The sequence below is a fragment of the Macaca mulatta genome, chromosome 20 (genome assembly GCF_049350105.2).
Source record: "Macaca mulatta isolate MMU2019108-1 chromosome 20, T2T-MMU8v2.0, whole genome shotgun sequence".
NCBI lineage: Eukaryota > Metazoa > Chordata > Mammalia > Primates > Cercopithecidae > Macaca > Macaca mulatta.
This window is the reverse complement of record NC_133425.1, coordinates 79,455,552-79,474,167: the sequence shown is the minus strand read 5'-3', so window position 1 is coordinate 79,474,167 and position 18,616 is coordinate 79,455,552. Positions and strand designations below refer to the sequence as shown.

At 43.8% G+C, this 18,616-nt stretch overlaps 1 protein-coding gene and 1 long non-coding RNA gene across 4 annotated transcripts in view; one reads left to right on the top strand and one right to left on the bottom strand.

The window, feature by feature from the left end:
* MBTPS1 (membrane bound transcription factor peptidase, site 1) overlaps positions 1–18,616 on the top strand; it is a 65,465-nt gene that overhangs the window by 9,723 nt on the left and 37,126 nt on the right. For all 3 annotated transcript variants that reach the window (XM_015126704.3, XM_077986975.1, XM_077986976.1), the window contains exons 2-8: positions 5,455–5,941; positions 8,206–8,463; positions 11,885–12,088; positions 13,794–13,904; positions 14,350–14,459; positions 16,122–16,238; positions 17,042–17,109. In XM_015126704.3, coding sequence (XP_014982190.1) covers positions 5,773–5,941; positions 8,206–8,463; positions 11,885–12,088; positions 13,794–13,904; positions 14,350–14,459; positions 16,122–16,238; positions 17,042–17,109 — 1,037 coding nt within the window. In that variant the 5' untranslated portion in view covers positions 5,455–5,772. The remainder of the gene's footprint in view (positions 1–5,454; positions 5,942–8,205; positions 8,464–11,884; positions 12,089–13,793; positions 13,905–14,349; positions 14,460–16,121; positions 16,239–17,041; positions 17,110–18,616) is intronic.
* Positions 405–11,181, bottom strand: LOC144338271 (uncharacterized). The gene is made up of 2 exons (XR_013412257.1): positions 9,797–11,181; positions 405–439 (listed from the first exon to the last, which is right to left on the bottom strand). It is a non-coding gene; the product is annotated as an uncharacterized LOC144338271 (long non-coding RNA).

Below are 18,616 nucleotides of genomic sequence, written 5' to 3'. Positions count from 1 at the left end.
TTAGGGGCAAGCTCCACTGGTCCAGTCGGGCAACCAGCCTTGGTGTTGCCATGAATCCTCACTTGTGTGCCCCCCACATCTGGTGGACAGCACATCTGTCACTTCTACCTTCATATCTGTAATGTCATTGCCTCTTATCACCTCCCCTGCCCGCCCTGGTCCAAGCCAGCATCTGCTCTCCCTTGGCTTGTTCTCTACAGAAGTCCTCCAGATGCTCCCTGCCTCAGCCTGTGCCCCCTTCCACACCGCAGCCAGAGTGACTGGGCTAAAACGCAAGCCACACGTGCTCAGGACTGCCTCACGCTTTCTCTTCCCATTCAGAATCAGAGCTGAAGTCCTTTCTGGGACCCGCAGGCCCTCCCTGGGCCATCTCCCCCGTTTCCTCAGGTTTCATCTTCGGCTTTCCCTTGCTTCATGCTGGCTTCTTTGCCTTTCTTTCCTCACACACACCAGGAATGGTCCTTGCCCCAGGGCCTTTTCACTTGCTTTCCCACTGTCTGGATTCTCTTTCCCCAGACCCTTGGCCTGTTTCCTGCATCCGAAAAGGCCCCTTCTCAGCAGCTGCTGTAGGTAGCACTGTAGCAGAAAGCCAGCTCTCTCCTGACTTGTTGTATTCCTTTTCTTTGTTTTTTCCTACTTATTATTATTATTATTATTATTATTAAGATGAAGTTTTGCTCTTGTTGCCCAGGCTGGAGTGTAGTGGTGTGATCTTGACTCACTGCAATGTCTGCCTCCTGGGTTCAAGTGATTCTCCTGCCTGAGCCTCATGAGTAGCTGGGACTACAGGCGCCTGCCACTACGCACGACTAATTTTTTTGTTTTTGGTACAGATGGGGTTTCACCATGTTGGCCAGGGTGGTCTCGGACTCCTGGCCTCAGGTGATCCACCCGCCTTGGCCTCCCAAAGTGCTGGAATTACAGATGTGACCCACCGTGCCCAGCTGTTTTTTCTCCTTCCCAAATGTAGTTTTTATCACCATCTAAATACCATATGTTTTACTTGTCTTAGTTACGATCTGTCTCCCTGCACTGGAAGGTAAGCTCCATGAGGTCAGAGATTTCTATGGTGTTTTGTTTATTACTCTATTCCTACTCCTAGAACAGTGCCTGGCTTTTAGTAGTTTCTCACTAAGTGAGTTGGATGGGTGAACACAGGAGCTCAGCAATCTCATCCTTTGGCTGTGTTTTATCTCTGTGCTGTTCACTGCCATTGGATGGAAGAGGTCCGCATTTCCAGTTGTTGGCTGGGGTGTACCTGCTTGAGGTCCTCTCCGCCCCCCTCATCTTTCAGCCTCTCCAGACCGACCCCTCTTTGCCTCCCTCCTCAGGCTGGGCGGTGCTGATCCTTGCATGTCTTCCTGTGTTTACAGCGTTGCCATCCTTGGGATGCTCTGTTCCTCCCTCCCTCGTGCCCATCTTTCAGTCCTGCTGAGCTCAGATTCTTCCAGAGCTGCTGCAGTGCCCTCTCCCCAGCAGAAGCCGCCTTTTCACAGTGTGTCAGTTCAGCATCTATGACCCTGGATGCTTGCCTCGCCTTTGGCATTTTCATTTCCTGCATTTTGTTTAGTTGTTTTGGCTTCCTTAAATTTAACTAGATCACACTTTGAAGGTTGTGCCCCGACGTGCTAATAATCCGTGTTTGTTCTGTAGTACCTGATAGTATCTTAAGTTGGTAAGTACTCTAAAATTGCCTGATCTAATGAATAAGTTAAGGTAAAGTGTCTTATGATAATAATTGCCTTCTCCGTTTTCCAAAAACCCCAAGTTTATTATTATTTTTAATTTGGGGAAGAACTGATTACCTTAGAGGTTTTTTTTCATTTATTATTATTATTTTTTTTTGAGACAGTCTTGCCGTCACCCAGGCGGGACTGCTGCAGTGGCACAATCTCAGCTCACTGCCGCCTCTGCCTCCTGGGTTCAAATGATTATCCTGCCTCAGCCTCCCCAGTAGTTGGGATTACAGGCATGCACCACAATGCCCAACTAATTTTTTTTTCAGTAGATACGGGGTTTCACCATGTTGGCCAGGCTGGTGTCCAACTCCTGGCCTCAAGTGATCCGCCCGCCTCAGCCTCCCAAAGTGGAATCACACTGGGATTACAGGTGTGAGCCAGCACACCTGGCCTTTTTTTCATTAAAAAACCCCCAAACCCGGCTGGGTGCGGTGGCTCATGCCTGTAATCCCAGCACTTTGAAAGGCCGAGGCAGGTGGATCACGAGGTCAGCAGATCAAGACCATCCTGGCTAACATGGTGAAACCCCATCTTTACTAAAAATACAAAAAAAAAATTAGCCGGGCATGGTGGTGGGCGCCTGTAGTCCCAGCTGCTTGGGAGGCTGAGGCAGGAGAATGACGTGAACCCGGGAGGCGGAGCTTGCAGTGAGCCGAGATCGTGCCACTGCACTCCAGCCTGGGTGACTGAGCAAGACTCCATCTCAGAAACAAACAAACAAACAAAAAACCCCTTTCTTTCCATTTCTTTTCTTTTCTTTTCTTTTCTTTTCTTTCTTTCTTTCTTTATTTTATTTTTTTTTGAGACAGAGTTTCGCTCTTTTTGCCCAGGCTGGAGTGCAATGGCGCGATCTCGGCTCACCGCAACCTCCGCCTCCCGGGTTCAAGCGATTCTCCTGCCTCAGCCTCCCGAGTAGCTGGGATTACAGGCATGTGCCACCACCCCGGCTAATTTTGTATTTTTAGTAGAGACAGGGTTTCTCCATGTTGGTCAGGCTGGTCTTGAACTCCCGACGTCAGGTGATGCACCTGCCTCGGCCTCCCAAAGTGCTGGAATTACAAGCGTGAGCCACCGCGCCTGGCTCCATTTCTTTTAAAGGCAAGTATCTGCCTAAGTTGTAAGAGAACATCAGCCATCTCTTCTGCATGGGCTGTGTTACAAGTTCTTACCTAAGAGTCTTTACCTTTGAGTGAATTATTTTAGAACAGGTTGAATTAAAGTTGATTTAACCCAGTTGGATCTAAGATTTTTCTCACTACTATTACTTACTTATATTTGTGTTACATGGAGCCCACATGTGTCACAGATTCTTTAGCTTGAGGCAGAAAAGTTTTAAGAGGCATTTTTGTTTGTTTTTTAAGTGGAGACAGAGTCTCACTGTGTCACCCAGGCTGGAATGTAGTGGTGCACTCTTGGCCCACTGCAACCCTCCAGGCTCAAGCGATCTTCCTGAGAAGCTGGGACTATAGATGCGCCACCATGCCTGGCTAATTTTTAATTTTTTTTTTGTAGAGATGGGGTTTCTCCATGTTGCCCAGGCTGGTCTCAAACCCCTGGGCTCAAATGATTATTCCTTCCTTTTAAACAGCAACATCAAAAAACCTGCCTTGAGTGAGGAACCCATTTAATAAATATCTTTTAAATATATATTCATTTACTGTGCTATGAGAACTGTTATTACTGGCTTTTCTCTTCTTTGGCCAGTAGTCTTTAATTAAGCTAGATACATGCTTCATGTCATTATTTTCTTTGTACTCCACTGCTGGATGTATCAAGCATAAAGAAACTGAGAAATAGGGGCTTACTCCTGAGTAAACTTCTGTGAAACCTGTTAGGGTGGCTTTAGGTGCCCTCTGCTTTTCTGGTCTTTCTGTTTGGCTCTTTGTTTTTGCTCGTGCAGTTGGCATTCTCGTTGTTCTTGTCAAGGTGGATGTAACTGCTTTAAACTTTCACTCGTCTCAGATGAGTTCCATGTCTCTTAGTTGCCAGTGCCAGTGCCAGAGATAGACTTGTTTTTCAGGATCAGTTGTTAGTACAGTAGTGAGAGTCCCTACTTAGTAAATGTAAAAACATCATTTGGATATTTTAACCCCTCACAGTACTTTTATCAATGTTTTTCTACTTGCAGAAGCACGTGTTGATAGTTCCAGAAGCCAAAAACTCGGAAGCACCAGTTTCTGCCAGAAGAATGAGTTTTACAGCTTGAAGTACCTTTCCTAATAGATGACTAACTCCTTGTCCTTAATGTTTTCTCTTTAAATACAAGTAGTGAGCAGACATGGTGGCTCATGACTGTAATCTCAACACTTTGGGAGGCCAAGGTGGCTGGATCACCTGAGTTTGAGACCAGCCTGGACAAAATGCCGAGACCCCTTCTCTATATTAAAATCCAAAAATTAGCTGGGTGTGGTGATGCATACCTGTAGTCCCAGCTACTCGGGGGGCTGAGGCCGGAGGATTGCTTGAGCCCAGGAAGTTGAGGCTGCAGTAAACTGTGCAGAGATTGCGCCACCCACTCTAGCCTGGGTGTCAGAGTGAGACCCTTCCTCAAAATAAATAAATAAATAAATAAATAAATAGATAAGAATAATAAAATCCTAAGTAACACTGGAAGGCCTGTCTTGCTTCATTTACGCATCCCCCACCCTGCTGGATTATTTATGCCCCAGGTATGGTCTATGCAACTGATTTTTGTGGGTATGTTACAGCCAGCATTGTTCTTTACTATTGCTCTGTTTTCATTGTGAAGAATGGCAGTTTTTCTTACAATTATATGTTTTGGAAGATGTCAGTGCCCATGTGTAATTTAATATTCAAATGACATTTTTCTTTAGCAATAACTTCCCTCACAAACTGTCCTCTCATGTCACTCCAGTAAAGAGATAATCTGGTTTTATAACACATTTAGCGAGTTATATTTTTTTAAGTGTGAGGTTTCACACTTAAAATAGATTTCAAGACAGTAAACTCTTTTATGCTCTTTTCATAGAATTGGTAGAAAATATTTCAAAATCTGTAATGTTAAAGCATAGTGTTTCTTAAAGAAGGTGTTAAATATCACTTATATGGAAATTCCTTTGCTGTTAGGTATTAATGTTACAGCAGAAAGTAAGGATGTATACCAAGCTTTTGCCTGAAAACTTCATGAAATTTGTGGGAAGTAAAAGTGCCAACTGGGGAAATGCTCTGGGGATTGAGTTGCAAATGATAGGAAATATAGAATCTGAAACAGAACGAAGGATCATCCTGATTCCTTCTTCTCTTTGACTGCTCGAATGCCCAGGTCCAGTGTGCTTAATATTTTTGGTAGTGTTTTGTTATCCTTAGTTTTTTCCATTTTTCTCATTTATTTTATTGTTTTATTTTTGAAGATGCCTAAAAAAATTTTCCCATGAAAGCAGTGAGTAATAAGTAAATAAACATGAAATAATACGTTTCATGGTTGTATGGCACATTAATTTGTATTAAAACTGGGATATCTCTTTTACTGTCTTATTTATTATTTTAGACATAGGGTCTCACTTTGTTGCTCAGGCTGGACTCAAACTCCTGGGCTCAAATGATCTTCCTACCTCAGCCTCCCAAGTAGCTGATCTACAGGCACCTACCACCTTGCCTGACTGACCCACCTGTTTAAATTATAAATACAACTAAATCATACCTGGCTATGTCAGTTTGCTGCTAATGTCTGTGTGCACTGTTTTTTGTTTCATAGATTGGCTCACAGTGGTTGACTGATCAACCCCATTGGACGTTGGTTCTGTGGTACAAATGGAGTATAGGACTCAGTCATCACGGCCTGAGTGAGAGAAGCCGTATTTCCAAGATGGAGAAGAAGCGGAGAAAGAAATGAAAGCCTCGCTTCAGGCTGAACCACAAAAGGCCATGGGATTTAACTTTTATTTACGTTGGACAAGACTGTAAGATGGCTGATCAGTAATGTTACAGCTTTTAGCCGAAACAAAAATTTACTTCTAATCAAGAAGAAAAAAGTGTGATTTGAACGTATGCAATTTTATGATCATATTCGCTTATGACCATGAAGCTTGTCAACATCTGGCTGCTTCTGCTAGTGGTTTTGCTCTGTGGGAAGAAACATCTGGGCGACAGACTGGAAAAGAAATCTTTTGAAAAGGCCCCATGCCCTGGCTGTTCCCACCTGACTTTGAAGGTGGAATTCTCATCAACAGTTGTGGAATATGGTAATGATGTTGTCTTAAATATTAGGACCTCCCATCCTATTTTTTTCAAGTTTACTTAATATAAAATTAGCTATTGCTGAAGAACACGTTCGTCTTTTCTACAGTCTATTTCTTTTTTTTTTTGGAGACAGAGTTTCACTCTGTCACCCAGGCTGGAGGCAGTGGCATGATCTCTGCTCACTGTGACCTCTGCCTCCTGGGTTGAAGCAATTCTCATGCCTGAGCCTCCCAAGTAGCTGGGATTATAGGTACCTGCCACCGTGCCTGGCTAATATTTTGTTTTGTTTTGTTTTTGAGATGGAGTCTCACTCTGTTGCCCAGGCCGGAGTGCAATGCTGCGATCTCGGTTCATTGCAGCTTCTACCTTCCGGGTTCAAGCAATTCTGCCTCAGCCTCCTGAGCAGCTGGGACTACAGGCACCCACCACAACTCCCAGCTAATTTTTTCTATTTTTAGTAGAGATGGGGTTTCACCATCTTGGCCAGGCTGGTCTCGAACTCCTGACCTCATGATCTGCCCACCTTGGCCTACCAGAGTGTTGGGACTACAGGCATGGTGGCTCATGGCATTTTTTTTTTTTTTTTTTTTTTTTTGTATTTTTAGTAGAGATGGGGTTTCAGCATGTTGGCCAGGCTGGTCTTGAACTCCTGACCTCAAGTGATCACCCTCCTTGGCCTCCCAAAGTGCTGGGATTACAGGCATGAGCCACGATACGTGGTCTTCTGTAGTGAATTTCCAATGGGTTGACTGCACAGCTCATGAATATTAACTTTGCATAAGTTTGTTTTCCCAGTAGAGTAAGCTTATATGATACAAGGAAATTGACATGAATTATTTACCTACACCTTTTTTTTTTTTCCTTTTGGAGACAGAGTTTTGCTCTTGTCACCCAGGCTGGAGTGCAGTGGTGCCATCTCAGCTCATTGCAGCCTTGACCTCCCACGCACAAGTGATCTCCCACTTCAGCCTCCCAAGTAGCTGGGACTATAGGCACCTGCCACCATGCCCAGCTAATTTTTTTCTTTTTCTTTCTTTCTTTTTTTTTTTTTTTTTGAGATGGAGATTCACTCTTGTTGCCCAGGCTGGAGTGCAGTGGCGCCATCTCAGCTCACCACAACCTCTGCCTCCCGGGTTCAAGCCATTCTCCTGCCTCAGCCTCCCGAGTAGCTGGGATTACAGGCATGCGCCACCACGCCCGGCTAATTTTGTATTTTTAGTAGAGACTGCATTTTTCCATGTTGGTCAGGCGGTCTTGCACTCCTGACCTCAGGTGATCCTCTTGCCTTGGCCTCCCAAAGTGTTGAGATTATAGGCATGAGCCACTGTGCCCGGCCTGCCCAGCTAATTTTTTGTTTCACCATGTTGCCCAGCCTGGTCTTAAACTCCTGAGCTCAAGCAATCCACCCACATTGACCTCCCAGAGTGCTGGGATTACAGGCATGAGCCACTGTGCCCAGCCTACACCTTGATTCTTTGGAACAGGTGCCATTGTAGTTGGTAAGGATGGGGAGCTGGGAGGTGCTGAATGTTTATGTTCTAAAGTTTATGTGAAGAACTAAGCAAACAGTGTCACTTAATCCACTCTGGAATTTTGCTATTGTTTTCATTTTAAGAAACACTAACTGAGCATTCAGTTCTCTGAATTTTTTTCCTGTTTGAAAAAAAATTATATGCATTTCTTTGTTGTGTATTCAGACTTCTGTAGGTATATGCTTTTTTAAAAATATCACAGGTATCTGGTTTTGAATGATGTATTCTGTGTGGTTAGGTGATTCATACAGATATTTATTTATTGATTGATTTGGGACAGAGTCTTGCTCTGTCACCAGGTAGGGGTGCAGTGGCGTGATCTCAGCTCACTGCAGCCTCTGCCTCCCGGGTTCAAGTGATTCTCCTGTCTTAGCCTCCCAGGATTATGGGCGCCCACCACCACACCCAGCTAATTTTTTGTATTTTTAGTAGAGATGGGGTTTCACTATGTTGGCCAGGCTGGTATCAAACTCCTCACCTCATAATCTGCCCACGTCGGCCTCGCAAAGTACTGGGATTACAGGTGTGAGCCACCGCGCCCAGCCCCACGTAGATGATTTTTACTCAAAGCTCTGCAGACAGCTGTCTAGGCATTTAAACTAGTCTTTGTGTTTTCCTTTCATCTGCTGTGGGCTTTAAGATAATTTTTGTTTTGCCAGATTTAGATACAATGTAGTATATGTTATAATGTATGTGCATAAATTCTTATTTTTGTTTGTGGTGATTGGTTTCAGAATATATTGTGGCTTTCAATGGATACTTTACAGCCAAAGCTAGAAATTCATTTATTTCAAGTGCCCTGAAGAGCAGTGAAGTAGACAATTGGAGAATTATACCTCGAAACAATCCATCCAGTGACTACCCTAGTGATTTTGAGGTGATTCAGATAAAAGAAAAACAGAAAGCAGGGCTGCTGACACTTGAAGATCATCCAAACATCAAACGGGTCACGCCCCAACGGAAAGTCTTCCGTTCCCTCAAGTATGCAGAATGTGAGTATCGTGATTGTAGGCAAATTTCTGTCTCTGCCATTTACTTTGAAAAATCTCAAAGTGCAGAGTACTTGAAAAATAGTACAGTGAGTATCTGTGTCCTTCCATCTAGTTTGCTAATTGTGAACATTTTCCTGGTAGGAATTTTTTAGTTTAGTTTTTTTTTTAGTGCACAGGGTTGGTGGTAGGGGGGTGGAATTATTTTTTAATTCTGGTAAAAGAAAATCTGAGGGTTTGCAGTAGTAGATGGTAGTGATCTTTGTTTCTGTTGGAAGTGATTTTCGCCAGCTTCGTCTCAGAGCTTTCAGACTTCAAGGCTGCGGCTGCCTTCTCGTGCTGAAAGACGCATCCTTACGTCTGCTTCTTCCTTGCATTTTGCTTCTTTCAGTGTGTGTGTGTGTGTGTGTGTGTGTGTGTGTGTGTGTGTGTGTGTGTCTGTGTGTGTGTGTGTCTGTGTGTCTGTGTGTGTGTTTCTTTTTATTTATTTATTTTTTCAGGACGGAGTTTCACTCTTGTGTGTGTGTGTGTGTGTGTGTGTGTGTCTGTGTGTGTGTGTGTGTCTGTGTGTCTGTGTGTGTGTTTCTTTTTATTTATTTATTTTTTCAGGACGGAGTTTCACTCTTGTTGCCCAGGCTGAAGTGCAGTGGCGTGATCTTGGCTCTTCGTAGCCTCCACCTCCCGGGTTCAAGCGATTCTCCTGCCTCAGCCTCCCAAGTAGCTGGGATTACAGGCATGGGCCACCACACCCAGCTAATGTATTTTTAGTACAGATGGGGCTTCTCCATGTTGGTCAGGCTGGTCTGGAACTCCTGACCTCAAGTGATCTGCCATCCTCAGCCTCCCAAAGTGCTGGGATTACAGGCGTGAGCCACTGTGCCCGGCCCCATTTTTTAAGGCACTCTTGCAAAAATGTTTTCCTTGGGTTTCATTTTGTTTTTCTCAAAGCCTCATGACCAGCAATGGTCATGCATCAGCTGGGTTTATTTAAGTCATCAGCTGTGCACGTGTGAGGATGGAAGGAATTTGGCTTTTCCTTTTCTTCTCCAGGGCTTAGTCCTTCCTACTTCATTACAATTGGGCTTGTCAAGATAGAGTTTAGCCTCAAATAATAAATTGCATATTTATTAAATGATATTTTCCAAAGATATATATTACCAAAGGAAAAGGATTTTTTTTTCCTGTTTATCTTAAATCAGGTTAACAAATTGCTAGTTCTGTTATTGTTTACTATCATTTCTTTCATCAGAAGGAAGAAGAAATTAAAATGTTACTCTTCTTTATCTGTCATATTTTAGGCCTAAGAGCCTCTGAGGTTTTGCTGCATTACACACACACACACACACACACACACACACACACGAAGAGAAGTTTAATTTTCATAGTAAAACCAGGTGTAAACTTCAGGCATCTGACTTTTTCAGAGCGTTTGCTGCTACTCCAGATGTTATGTATTATTCTCCTTAAAAAGCAGTGACACCTCAGAATAATCCAGGAAGATAAAAGCCAGTCAAACCTGATACAATTAGTCAAATGTATACATTGTGGTATTTTACTTGACTTTATTTAAAGAGCTCTAGAATGCTTTAGGAGACACGGAGTTGCCTAATTTTAGCACAAGAATCCTAGACTCTCTGGAGGTGGGATTCCCTTGGACACCATCTCCACTGCATGTGTCCTGGGTGGCTGACACCCCTGTGAGGGGAAACTTGCCCACATTGCACGCCCATGCCCCTTGAAGTTAGCTGTGACATTCAGCAGTAGGCGCCTTTTCCATCTTGAAGCTTCAGTTTTTCTCATTCATAAAATGGAGATGATACTCCCTACCTCACAGGGCTCTCATGAAGATAACACGAAGTAATGCATATGAGGAAAGCAGTAGAGTGTTCAGGATGTTGTAAGTAACCAAATGTTAACGATTTCTATGGCTCTTGTTCATAGAAGGTTTTGCTTTATGCTTTATTTTGGGCTGACACCATTCTCACTCTGGATCCCACCCATTTGATTCTATCCCATGGGCCGTAAGACAAAGCCTACCTGTTTTCTACAAGACAATAGTTAAAGATATGATGAAGATAGCTGTCTTTTTGATATTTGAAGATACCCATGGTGTGTCTCTTCTGGCAATTTTTTCTCTCCAAGCTAATCCCCAGTTCCTTCCATAGTTACTCAGATGACATGATTTCAAGTCTGCTCATCATTTTAAGTGTTTTCCTTTGAATGTACTAATTTTTCTCAATTGTTCTAAAGCTGTGAAGCCCTGAACTGAGTATAATACTGGAGGTGTAGTCTGGCCTGTGCAGGGTCGAGCGGAGCAGACCCCTTCCTGGTCTCGGTGTTGCTCTTCAGTCAGCACCTCCAGCACTGTCCTGTGCTGTTGACTGAAAGATCAGACTCAGCATAGGAATTTCAATTAAGAACCATTTCAGCTGGACTGTGCAAATATTTACTTACCAGAATTGACGTGACTGTGTATGCTTCCAGGTCCCTGTACTTACATGGGTGTCGCTTGGTAAGGCTGGAATAAAAATGACAATGATTTGCTTTAGAAACAGAACTGTATTAGTATTATAGATTTTCTCTTCTTAAAACTGATTTGAAATATGACTTGTTCATTGTAACATGGTCTTTGAAAGGTAAAGGGAAAACTCTTAGGCCATTTCTGTGGTATTTCCTTTTTCCTCCGGTTTTTAAAAATAAAGAGACTTACAGGTGGTAAAATTCGTCCTTTTTATTTTTATTTACTTATTTTTTTCGTCCTTTTTAGAGTACAGTTTGGCAAGTTTTGGCAAAAGTATACCATCAAATATCCACCAACAAAATCAAGATATGGAATAATTCCATCACCCTTAGAAATTCCCCGTCTCTCACTCCTTTGTAGTTCTTTTGTTTTTTGAAAGGTGAAATTCTAGCAGATAAGAATATTGAGAATATTGAGCAATATATGGTTTTTTAAAGTCCTGTTGATATTTGATGCTCAATGGGATAACATGGCTTTTGCCTACCCCAGAAATCTAGTGAAACGTCTAGTGAAAATAAAACTCCATGAATGCTTAGGGTCATTTTCTTTAACTTCTCCCCTTTCTGGTTCAGTGAGAACAAGTTGCTGATGAAAAATCAGGTTTGTCTTTAGTGTTAGTATCACAGTTAGCTTCTTAAAATTATTATTATTTAATTTAATCAGTCTTTCTCTGCCTTACATTGGTTAGAAAATTTCAAGTAGAGAACTATTTAGGAATAATATGACAGCTAAATAACATTCTATAATTATAATTGCATTGAGACTGTCCTAGAAAAAGAAGATAATCCCACTTTCCCTCAAACAGAATGGCAAATGGTAATCCTCGCTGTGTTTGGGATAGTTTTGCCTGGTGGGTGTCGTGTTTTGCTCTTCTGTTCTGACCTTCCTCTCCCTTGCCTCTAGCTGACCCCACAGTACCCTGCAATGAAACCCGATGGAGCCAGAAGTGGCAGTCATCACGTCCCTTGCGAAGAGCCAGTCTCTCCCTGGGCTCTGGCTTCTGGCATGCTACGGGAAGGCATTCGAGCAGACGGCTGCTGAGAGCCATCCCGCGCCAGGTTGCCCAGACACTGCAGGCAGACGTGCTCTGGCAGATGGGATATACAGGTGTGTGCTATTACCCAGGGAAGGTGCGGAAAGTCCAGACATCTAAGAGTTCCGTGTTCGGGACTGCCTAGTGCGAAAGCCCTGCAGCCTTCCACTTCTAACCTTACTATTTGTTGAGCTGGAAGGTAGCCAAGTACTCCTCGTCTTTGACTCCTGTTATGCCAGGCATCTGTTTCTGTGGCTTTTCTAATTGCCACCATTTGTGTCTTATTTTTGTTACCATTTCTGAGGTTAGAAGAGGCAGACTGTGGAGCACTTCTCTCCTGTTGACACATACACAAACGAGCACAGCACTGCCGGCTGCTGGCACTTCTTGGGGAAAGATGGTCCCTGATCTGGGCAATTCCATGGAAATTAGTTTATCACTTGAATTTGGTGCCCTGAATGCAGAGTGACTAAGTAATTGACTATCAACCTGCTAATGATTTGTTTGGGAACAGAAAGCGGTGTTAATGATCATGTCCTGTGAGATAAAACTCAGAACAATAAGGGTTTTTCCTTTGCTGATTCATCATGACAAAACATTCCTGTTTTATCTAATATGAAGATTTTTACCTTCTAAATGTAAACCAGTTTCACCTGCTCCCAGGAAATCTCGGTTTGCCTAGGTGTCTTTCTGGTATCTCCTTGACTTAGGGACCCTTACCTCTCCTTTGATCTCCTTGGCACCCTGCCCTCCAAAATGTCTGAGATACTTCAACTTTTAATACCTGGTGGACTGGCATTTCATTAAAATGTGTGTCTCCCCATGGTTTTACCTTTTTAGAGTGAGAACTCCTTCACAAAACAAGTTTTCTAATCGTCAGAAATAGTTTTTTATTCCCCCCAAACCAAATGGTTTCTGATTTTGTGTGTGCATTTTTTAAAAGTAGCATTGATTTTTATATTTATCTCAGTTTAATAGATTGTTCAACATAGTACTGATATGTACACAGCCCTTTTGCCAGAAAGACATTACCCTCTTTACACTGGTTAGCTGTTAAGTCATACAGGTATTCTGTACTTTTTCTAGATACTTTCTAGAATTTTTGGTCGGACAGGCCAGTTGTATTTCACATTGGTGTTGATGGCTTTGGCCAGTATCTGGAATAGACTTACTATTCTAGAAAAGTGTACGCTGCAGTGATTTTTCTTAGGTGTGATGAGCGCCATGTGGTGTTAGCTGTTCCTCGTGGCAGCGTTTGCTGTTTTATCAATGAGCTGCATGGAGTAAACTGCTGTCCTTGTCAGGAATAAGAATGGTTCCCTCTTTTCCCCTTTTCTGTGTCCTGCTCCTTGGCTGTGTGGTTTGTGAGTGTTTTGCAGGGCCTCTGAGAAGTGGGGGTGGAGACCTGTGATAAACTGCCAGAAGGAGAGTGTTGGTAGGTGCCATCCTGGAGCCTTGAGAAGCCCGCTAGGAGTGGAAGGGGTGGTTCCATCCTGAGTGCTGGTGGCAATTGAGGAGGGTCTAGAAGGATTTTCTGCTTATCCTTAAATCTTATTTGGCGACAGATGATGGCATTGTTCCTGCTGTCCTCTTTGCTTGGCCTTGGCTTAGCCGGCTGACCCTGGGAGCAGCTGGCCTAACTTGTTTGCTCTGAGCAGGCTTTGGCCTTCCACAGGATGTCATTTTCTGTGGGTCCCAGGAAAGAATGTATTTTACAGGCAAAATCCAAAAAGATGATTTCTTCAGACATGATTGTGTTTGCTTTCTTTTCCGAATAAGGTGCTAACGTAAGAGTTGCTGTTTTTGACACTGGGCTGAGCGAGAAGCATCCCCACTTCAAAAATGTGAAGGAGAGAACCAACTGGACCAACGAGCGAACGCTGGACGATGGTGGGTCTCAGTGGCAGTGAGAACGTGGTCATGTGTGGACGTAGGACATCACTCCCGTCCTCTCTGATTGATTGAGAGTGTGTTTAGTGCATGATTCCACAGTCTGTCCAGCAATTATTCAGACAAGCCCAAGTTGTTACTGTGCCTTTTGTTGCGGCAGAAACTGCTCTGAATACCTCAGAGGATGTCGGGAAGTAGCGCTTCAGGAGAGAGTGGGGATGCCTGTTGCGGGGGCAGCTCCCTGTCCGGAAGAGCCGGGAGGTGGCTAGACCTGGAAGGGGTGCTTGTGCCAGTGATGTCCAAGGGGATCATAGAGCGGCAGCAGAGGCCCTTCTCTCTCCAGCACTTGGAAATGGAAGGCTGTGAAACTCATGGCCTGGAATGTTGCATCCTGGCACTTGCTATCCAGTGTGTTTAATGGGATTGTTTTCTTTATGGACTACAGGGTTGGGCCATGGTACATTCGTGGCAGGTGTGATAGCCAGCATGAGGGAGTGCCAAGGATTTGCTCCAGATGCAGAGCTTCACATTTTCAGGGTCTTTACCAATAATCAGGTAGGTGTTTTGAGGACCCCTGAAACTTGAGGAATTCATACTGAAATGTAAAAAGCAGAATCACTGGACTTTACACACTTGTGTAAAAGGAGTGCACGTCAGTGACGCTGAGCCATTCATACCGCAGCACACGTGCCCAGTTTACTGTTCCTCTGCCTCCTGGGTAGCTCCACCCTTCTCCCACCAACCACTGTGTCAACCTAACTTGAACACTGAAGACCCTGCTGAGGCTACTACTTACAACGATTCTTTGATTTCCCTTGTTTCTTCTCTACCTCCAGGCTTCCCCAGACCTCTGTGCCCTGGGTCGGGTGTCTGCATGATAGAATAGAACAGTTGCACATAGAATAAGTGTGTTTGCCTCCCTGATTGGGTTCCTACCACCTTCAGCTGTTTTATTTACCTCTGTGTCCCCACACCTGGCATTGTGTTGGGTAATGTGAGTTTACAAGCCTTATTCCTTCACTCTTCATTTGGAAACTATAGAAAAGGGAGAGGGTCCTAGTATTTGTTTCTTTTTTCATCATTTATATTTTAAGGTTAATTTTTGAATATTAATGCATAGCTCAGAAATGTCAAAAGGTAACACAGTGAGGCCCCCACCCCTGTCCCTGTCCAGCAGGTTCTTTCCTCACTTGCCCGTGTCTCTTGTGTGATGATGTTCCTTTCTTTTTTTTTTTTTTTTTTTTTGAGACGGAGTCTCGCTGTGTCGCCCAGGCTGGAGTGCAGTGGCCGGATCTCAGCTCACTGCAAGCTCTGCCTCCCGGGTTTTTACGCCATTCTCCTGCCTCAGCCTCCCGAGTAGCCGGGACTACAGGCGCCCGCCACCTCGCCCGGCTAGTTTTTTGTATTTTTTAGTAGAGACGGGGTTTCACCGTGTTAGCCAGGATGGTCTCGAACTCCTGACCTCGTGATCCGCCCGTCTCGGCCTCCCAAAGTGCTGGGATTACAGGCTTGAGCCACCGCGCCCGGCCTGATGTTCCTTTCTTATACCTCCTTCTAGAATTTCTTTGGTGTATGTAACAAAATATAGATACGTGGTCTTTTAAAAGTCTTTTAAAAACATAATCTTAATCATTGCATTGCTTCTGTTCGTACTGTAACCTTAATTTTATATTTTTAAAAAAGCAACAGCTGAAGGTGATCCACAAAGTAATGTACCTTTTGTAAGGAACATAGGAGCATTTGAACATCAGGGGACTAATACTATGAAATAACTGTTACCGCTGCCGTTTGTCCTTCAGTCTGTTTAGGAATGAAGAAGGTTAGATAGATAAGTTGAACTATTCCAAAATGCTTAACTTCATAGAAGTGCCTTGGGATGAGTCCTTTTACAGGAGAGGAGAGGGGCAGTTGGAAGCGTGGGTGTTTTCTAGGAAGGCATTCTTTGTGTGGAGAGCTGTGCATTTAACCTGGAGAGACAGGCCACCTGCGGAACACAGCTGTCTCTTCCTTAGGTTCAGCTCCAAGGACTTAGAACTTCTAGGTGTTGTATTTTACTCTCCAGAGCATTATGCATACTCAGGATTTATTTCTGGTTTTAAGTTAAAAAAAAAATTGAGGGAAATACTTTATGATTTTAAGAGCCTTAGAAATAAAAACTGTCCTAGCTCTTTAAGACTTAATTGAAACACTAAGCAGACTGTTTTAATATTTAACTAGGTATCTTACACATCTTGGTTTTTGGACGCCTTCAACTATGCCATCTTAAAGAAGATTGACGTGTTAAACCTCAGCATCGGCGGCCCGGACTTCATGGATCATCCCTTTGTTGACAAGGTTTGTGGAGTCACTGCACACAGGGTTTGGGTGACAGCTCCTGCTCTTTCGCAGCCCAACTTTGCATCATATCTAGTGTGTTGGTAGCTTTTCATCCAGGTGGTGACAGCTTTGTGAGAACATATGGCTAATGACGTGCGCTTCAGTGATGTGCATGTCATAAATTGAGTGGGTTAGAGGCCTTAGAGTAGGTGTTTATAAGGAGCACATGGTGCCTTGCTGGTTCTTTTTTTTGTATTTTTTTTTTCTTTGAGATGGAGTTTGATTCTTGTTGACCAGGCTGGAGTGCAGTGGCGTGGTCTTGGCTCACTGCAACCCGCCTCCCAGGCTCAAGCGGTTCTCCTGTCTCAGCCTCCCAAGTAGCTGGGACTACAGGCGCCTGCCACCATGCCCGGCTAATTTTTGTATTTTTAGTAGAGACGGGGTTTCACCATGTTGGCCAGGCTGGTCTCCAACTCCTGACCTCAGGTGATCCACCCACCTCAGCCTTTCAAAGTGCTGGGATTACAGGCGTGCGCTACCATGCCCTGCCGATTCTTTCTTACCTAAACATGCAATTTGTGTTTTCCTGAAAGTGACTAGAAAGTCAGCATCTGCTCTGTGCGCTGCGTGCTTCTCCGTCCCGGGTGGTATTCTCTAAGCCTGCAAGTTGCCAGCACATCCACCTTTATAATGGTTCAGTGCTGCTTTTTTAGAACTGTTTTTTGATGTTGTGTATGGTTGTTTTTTTTTTTTTTTTTTTTTTTTGGACAATTATACATTAAGAGTGGTATACTTTCATTAAATAAATGCTCATTTTGTAGGTGTGGGAATTAACAGCTAACAACGTAATCATGGTTTCTGCTATTGGCAATGACGGACCTCTTTATGGGTAAGTAGCCCCAGCAGGGATGACCTTGGGGATTTTTTCCCCCTTAAATAACTGAAAAAGTGTTATCTGTTTGTGTATCCACCTATGGTTACCTGTTTATATCTGTCTAAAACTTTGTCTTAAGGATGTTTTCCTCATGTAAAAAAATACTGTAGGATGTATGATGAACACCCAGGTACTCACCACCCACCTCAGCAGTTGTCACCTCAAGGCCAGTCTTCCTTCTATTTATATGTCTTTAAAATTTTGTTACAAATAGTAATTTAGAAGCCTAAAGTTTTTATTCTACTATTTTTTTCCCCAAAAAATCAATCAGAAAAGTGAATCTATTAGAAAGGGATTCTGCAGTGTTGATGAGATCTGTGTGCGAAGCACTGGGGTAAAGAGGCAAACGGAAGAGGTTTCTGCCTATCTCTGAAAGAGCAGGTGCAAGCACAGTGACACTCGTTCGCGGACGAAGTGCTGGCGGGCCTGATGGCAACATGGACAGTGCTTTGGGAGTTGATGAGAGGGATCATGTAGGAGGGAGGCAGGGAGGACGGTGTCACAGGGGGGCCTTCGTGCTGAACTTAAGCAGCACGAGATGTGAAACATTTGCCACTGAATCCCAGCCAGTACACTCCAGTCTGGTTCGAGGTCTCAGTTTTCTTTCCACCAGCAGCTTCGTTTTATTCTCTAGATAATATTTATAAGTCATTTCTTGTGCTCAGTTTCTGTAGGATGCTTTATGCAAATCCAGGGTGTAATAGGAGGTGAAGCTATGTGAAGTTCATGTTTGTATATCTCAGAAAACGTGGATATTGGCATTCATAGGATTCTAGCCTGGTAGTTGAGTAAATGATCCTAACCCTCATTAGAGGTCCAGCGTTCTGGATTTTGCTGTGGCATCAGTGATACGTATCAGGAGCCATAGATGCAAGTGGCACGAACATACCCTTGCTGTAGCTCTGCCGTGACAAACTCCAGTTATTAAGTCATCTCGTCAGGTGTTCTTGTCTCCTTTTTAAATGTTCGTCCCATTTTTGATGTCCCCACTCATGGCTGGCACTCACCAGTTCAGAGTCACTGGGTGTCAGTGTTTCCTAGCCTGTTTTCCTATCTGAGTCTTTTCCCACCCCAGCTCTTCCAGCATGGACAGGGATGAAAGTAGGTGTGGAAGCAGACAAGTCCGACCTGCCGCTTACAGCTGAGGCACCGTCACTTCTCTGAGCCCCAGCTCCCTCACCTGTCATGGGAGCAGAGAGCAGCCCGCATGGTGCCTGTGAGGCTGAAATCAGACAGTGCGGGGAGGAGAGCACTATGAATGCCAACGATGCTCTGTGAATGACAGCTGCTCTCTTTCTGTTTTGTGTGTATTTCTACCGTTCAAACATATTCTAGCAGTTTTCTAATCAAGAATCTGCAGCAGATTATTATTGCCTAATAGATGAAATCCACATTTTTCTTTTGGTTTTCAAGGTCTTCAGTATTCTGGACTGAATTGCAAACTTTTTCTATAAAGGGTCAG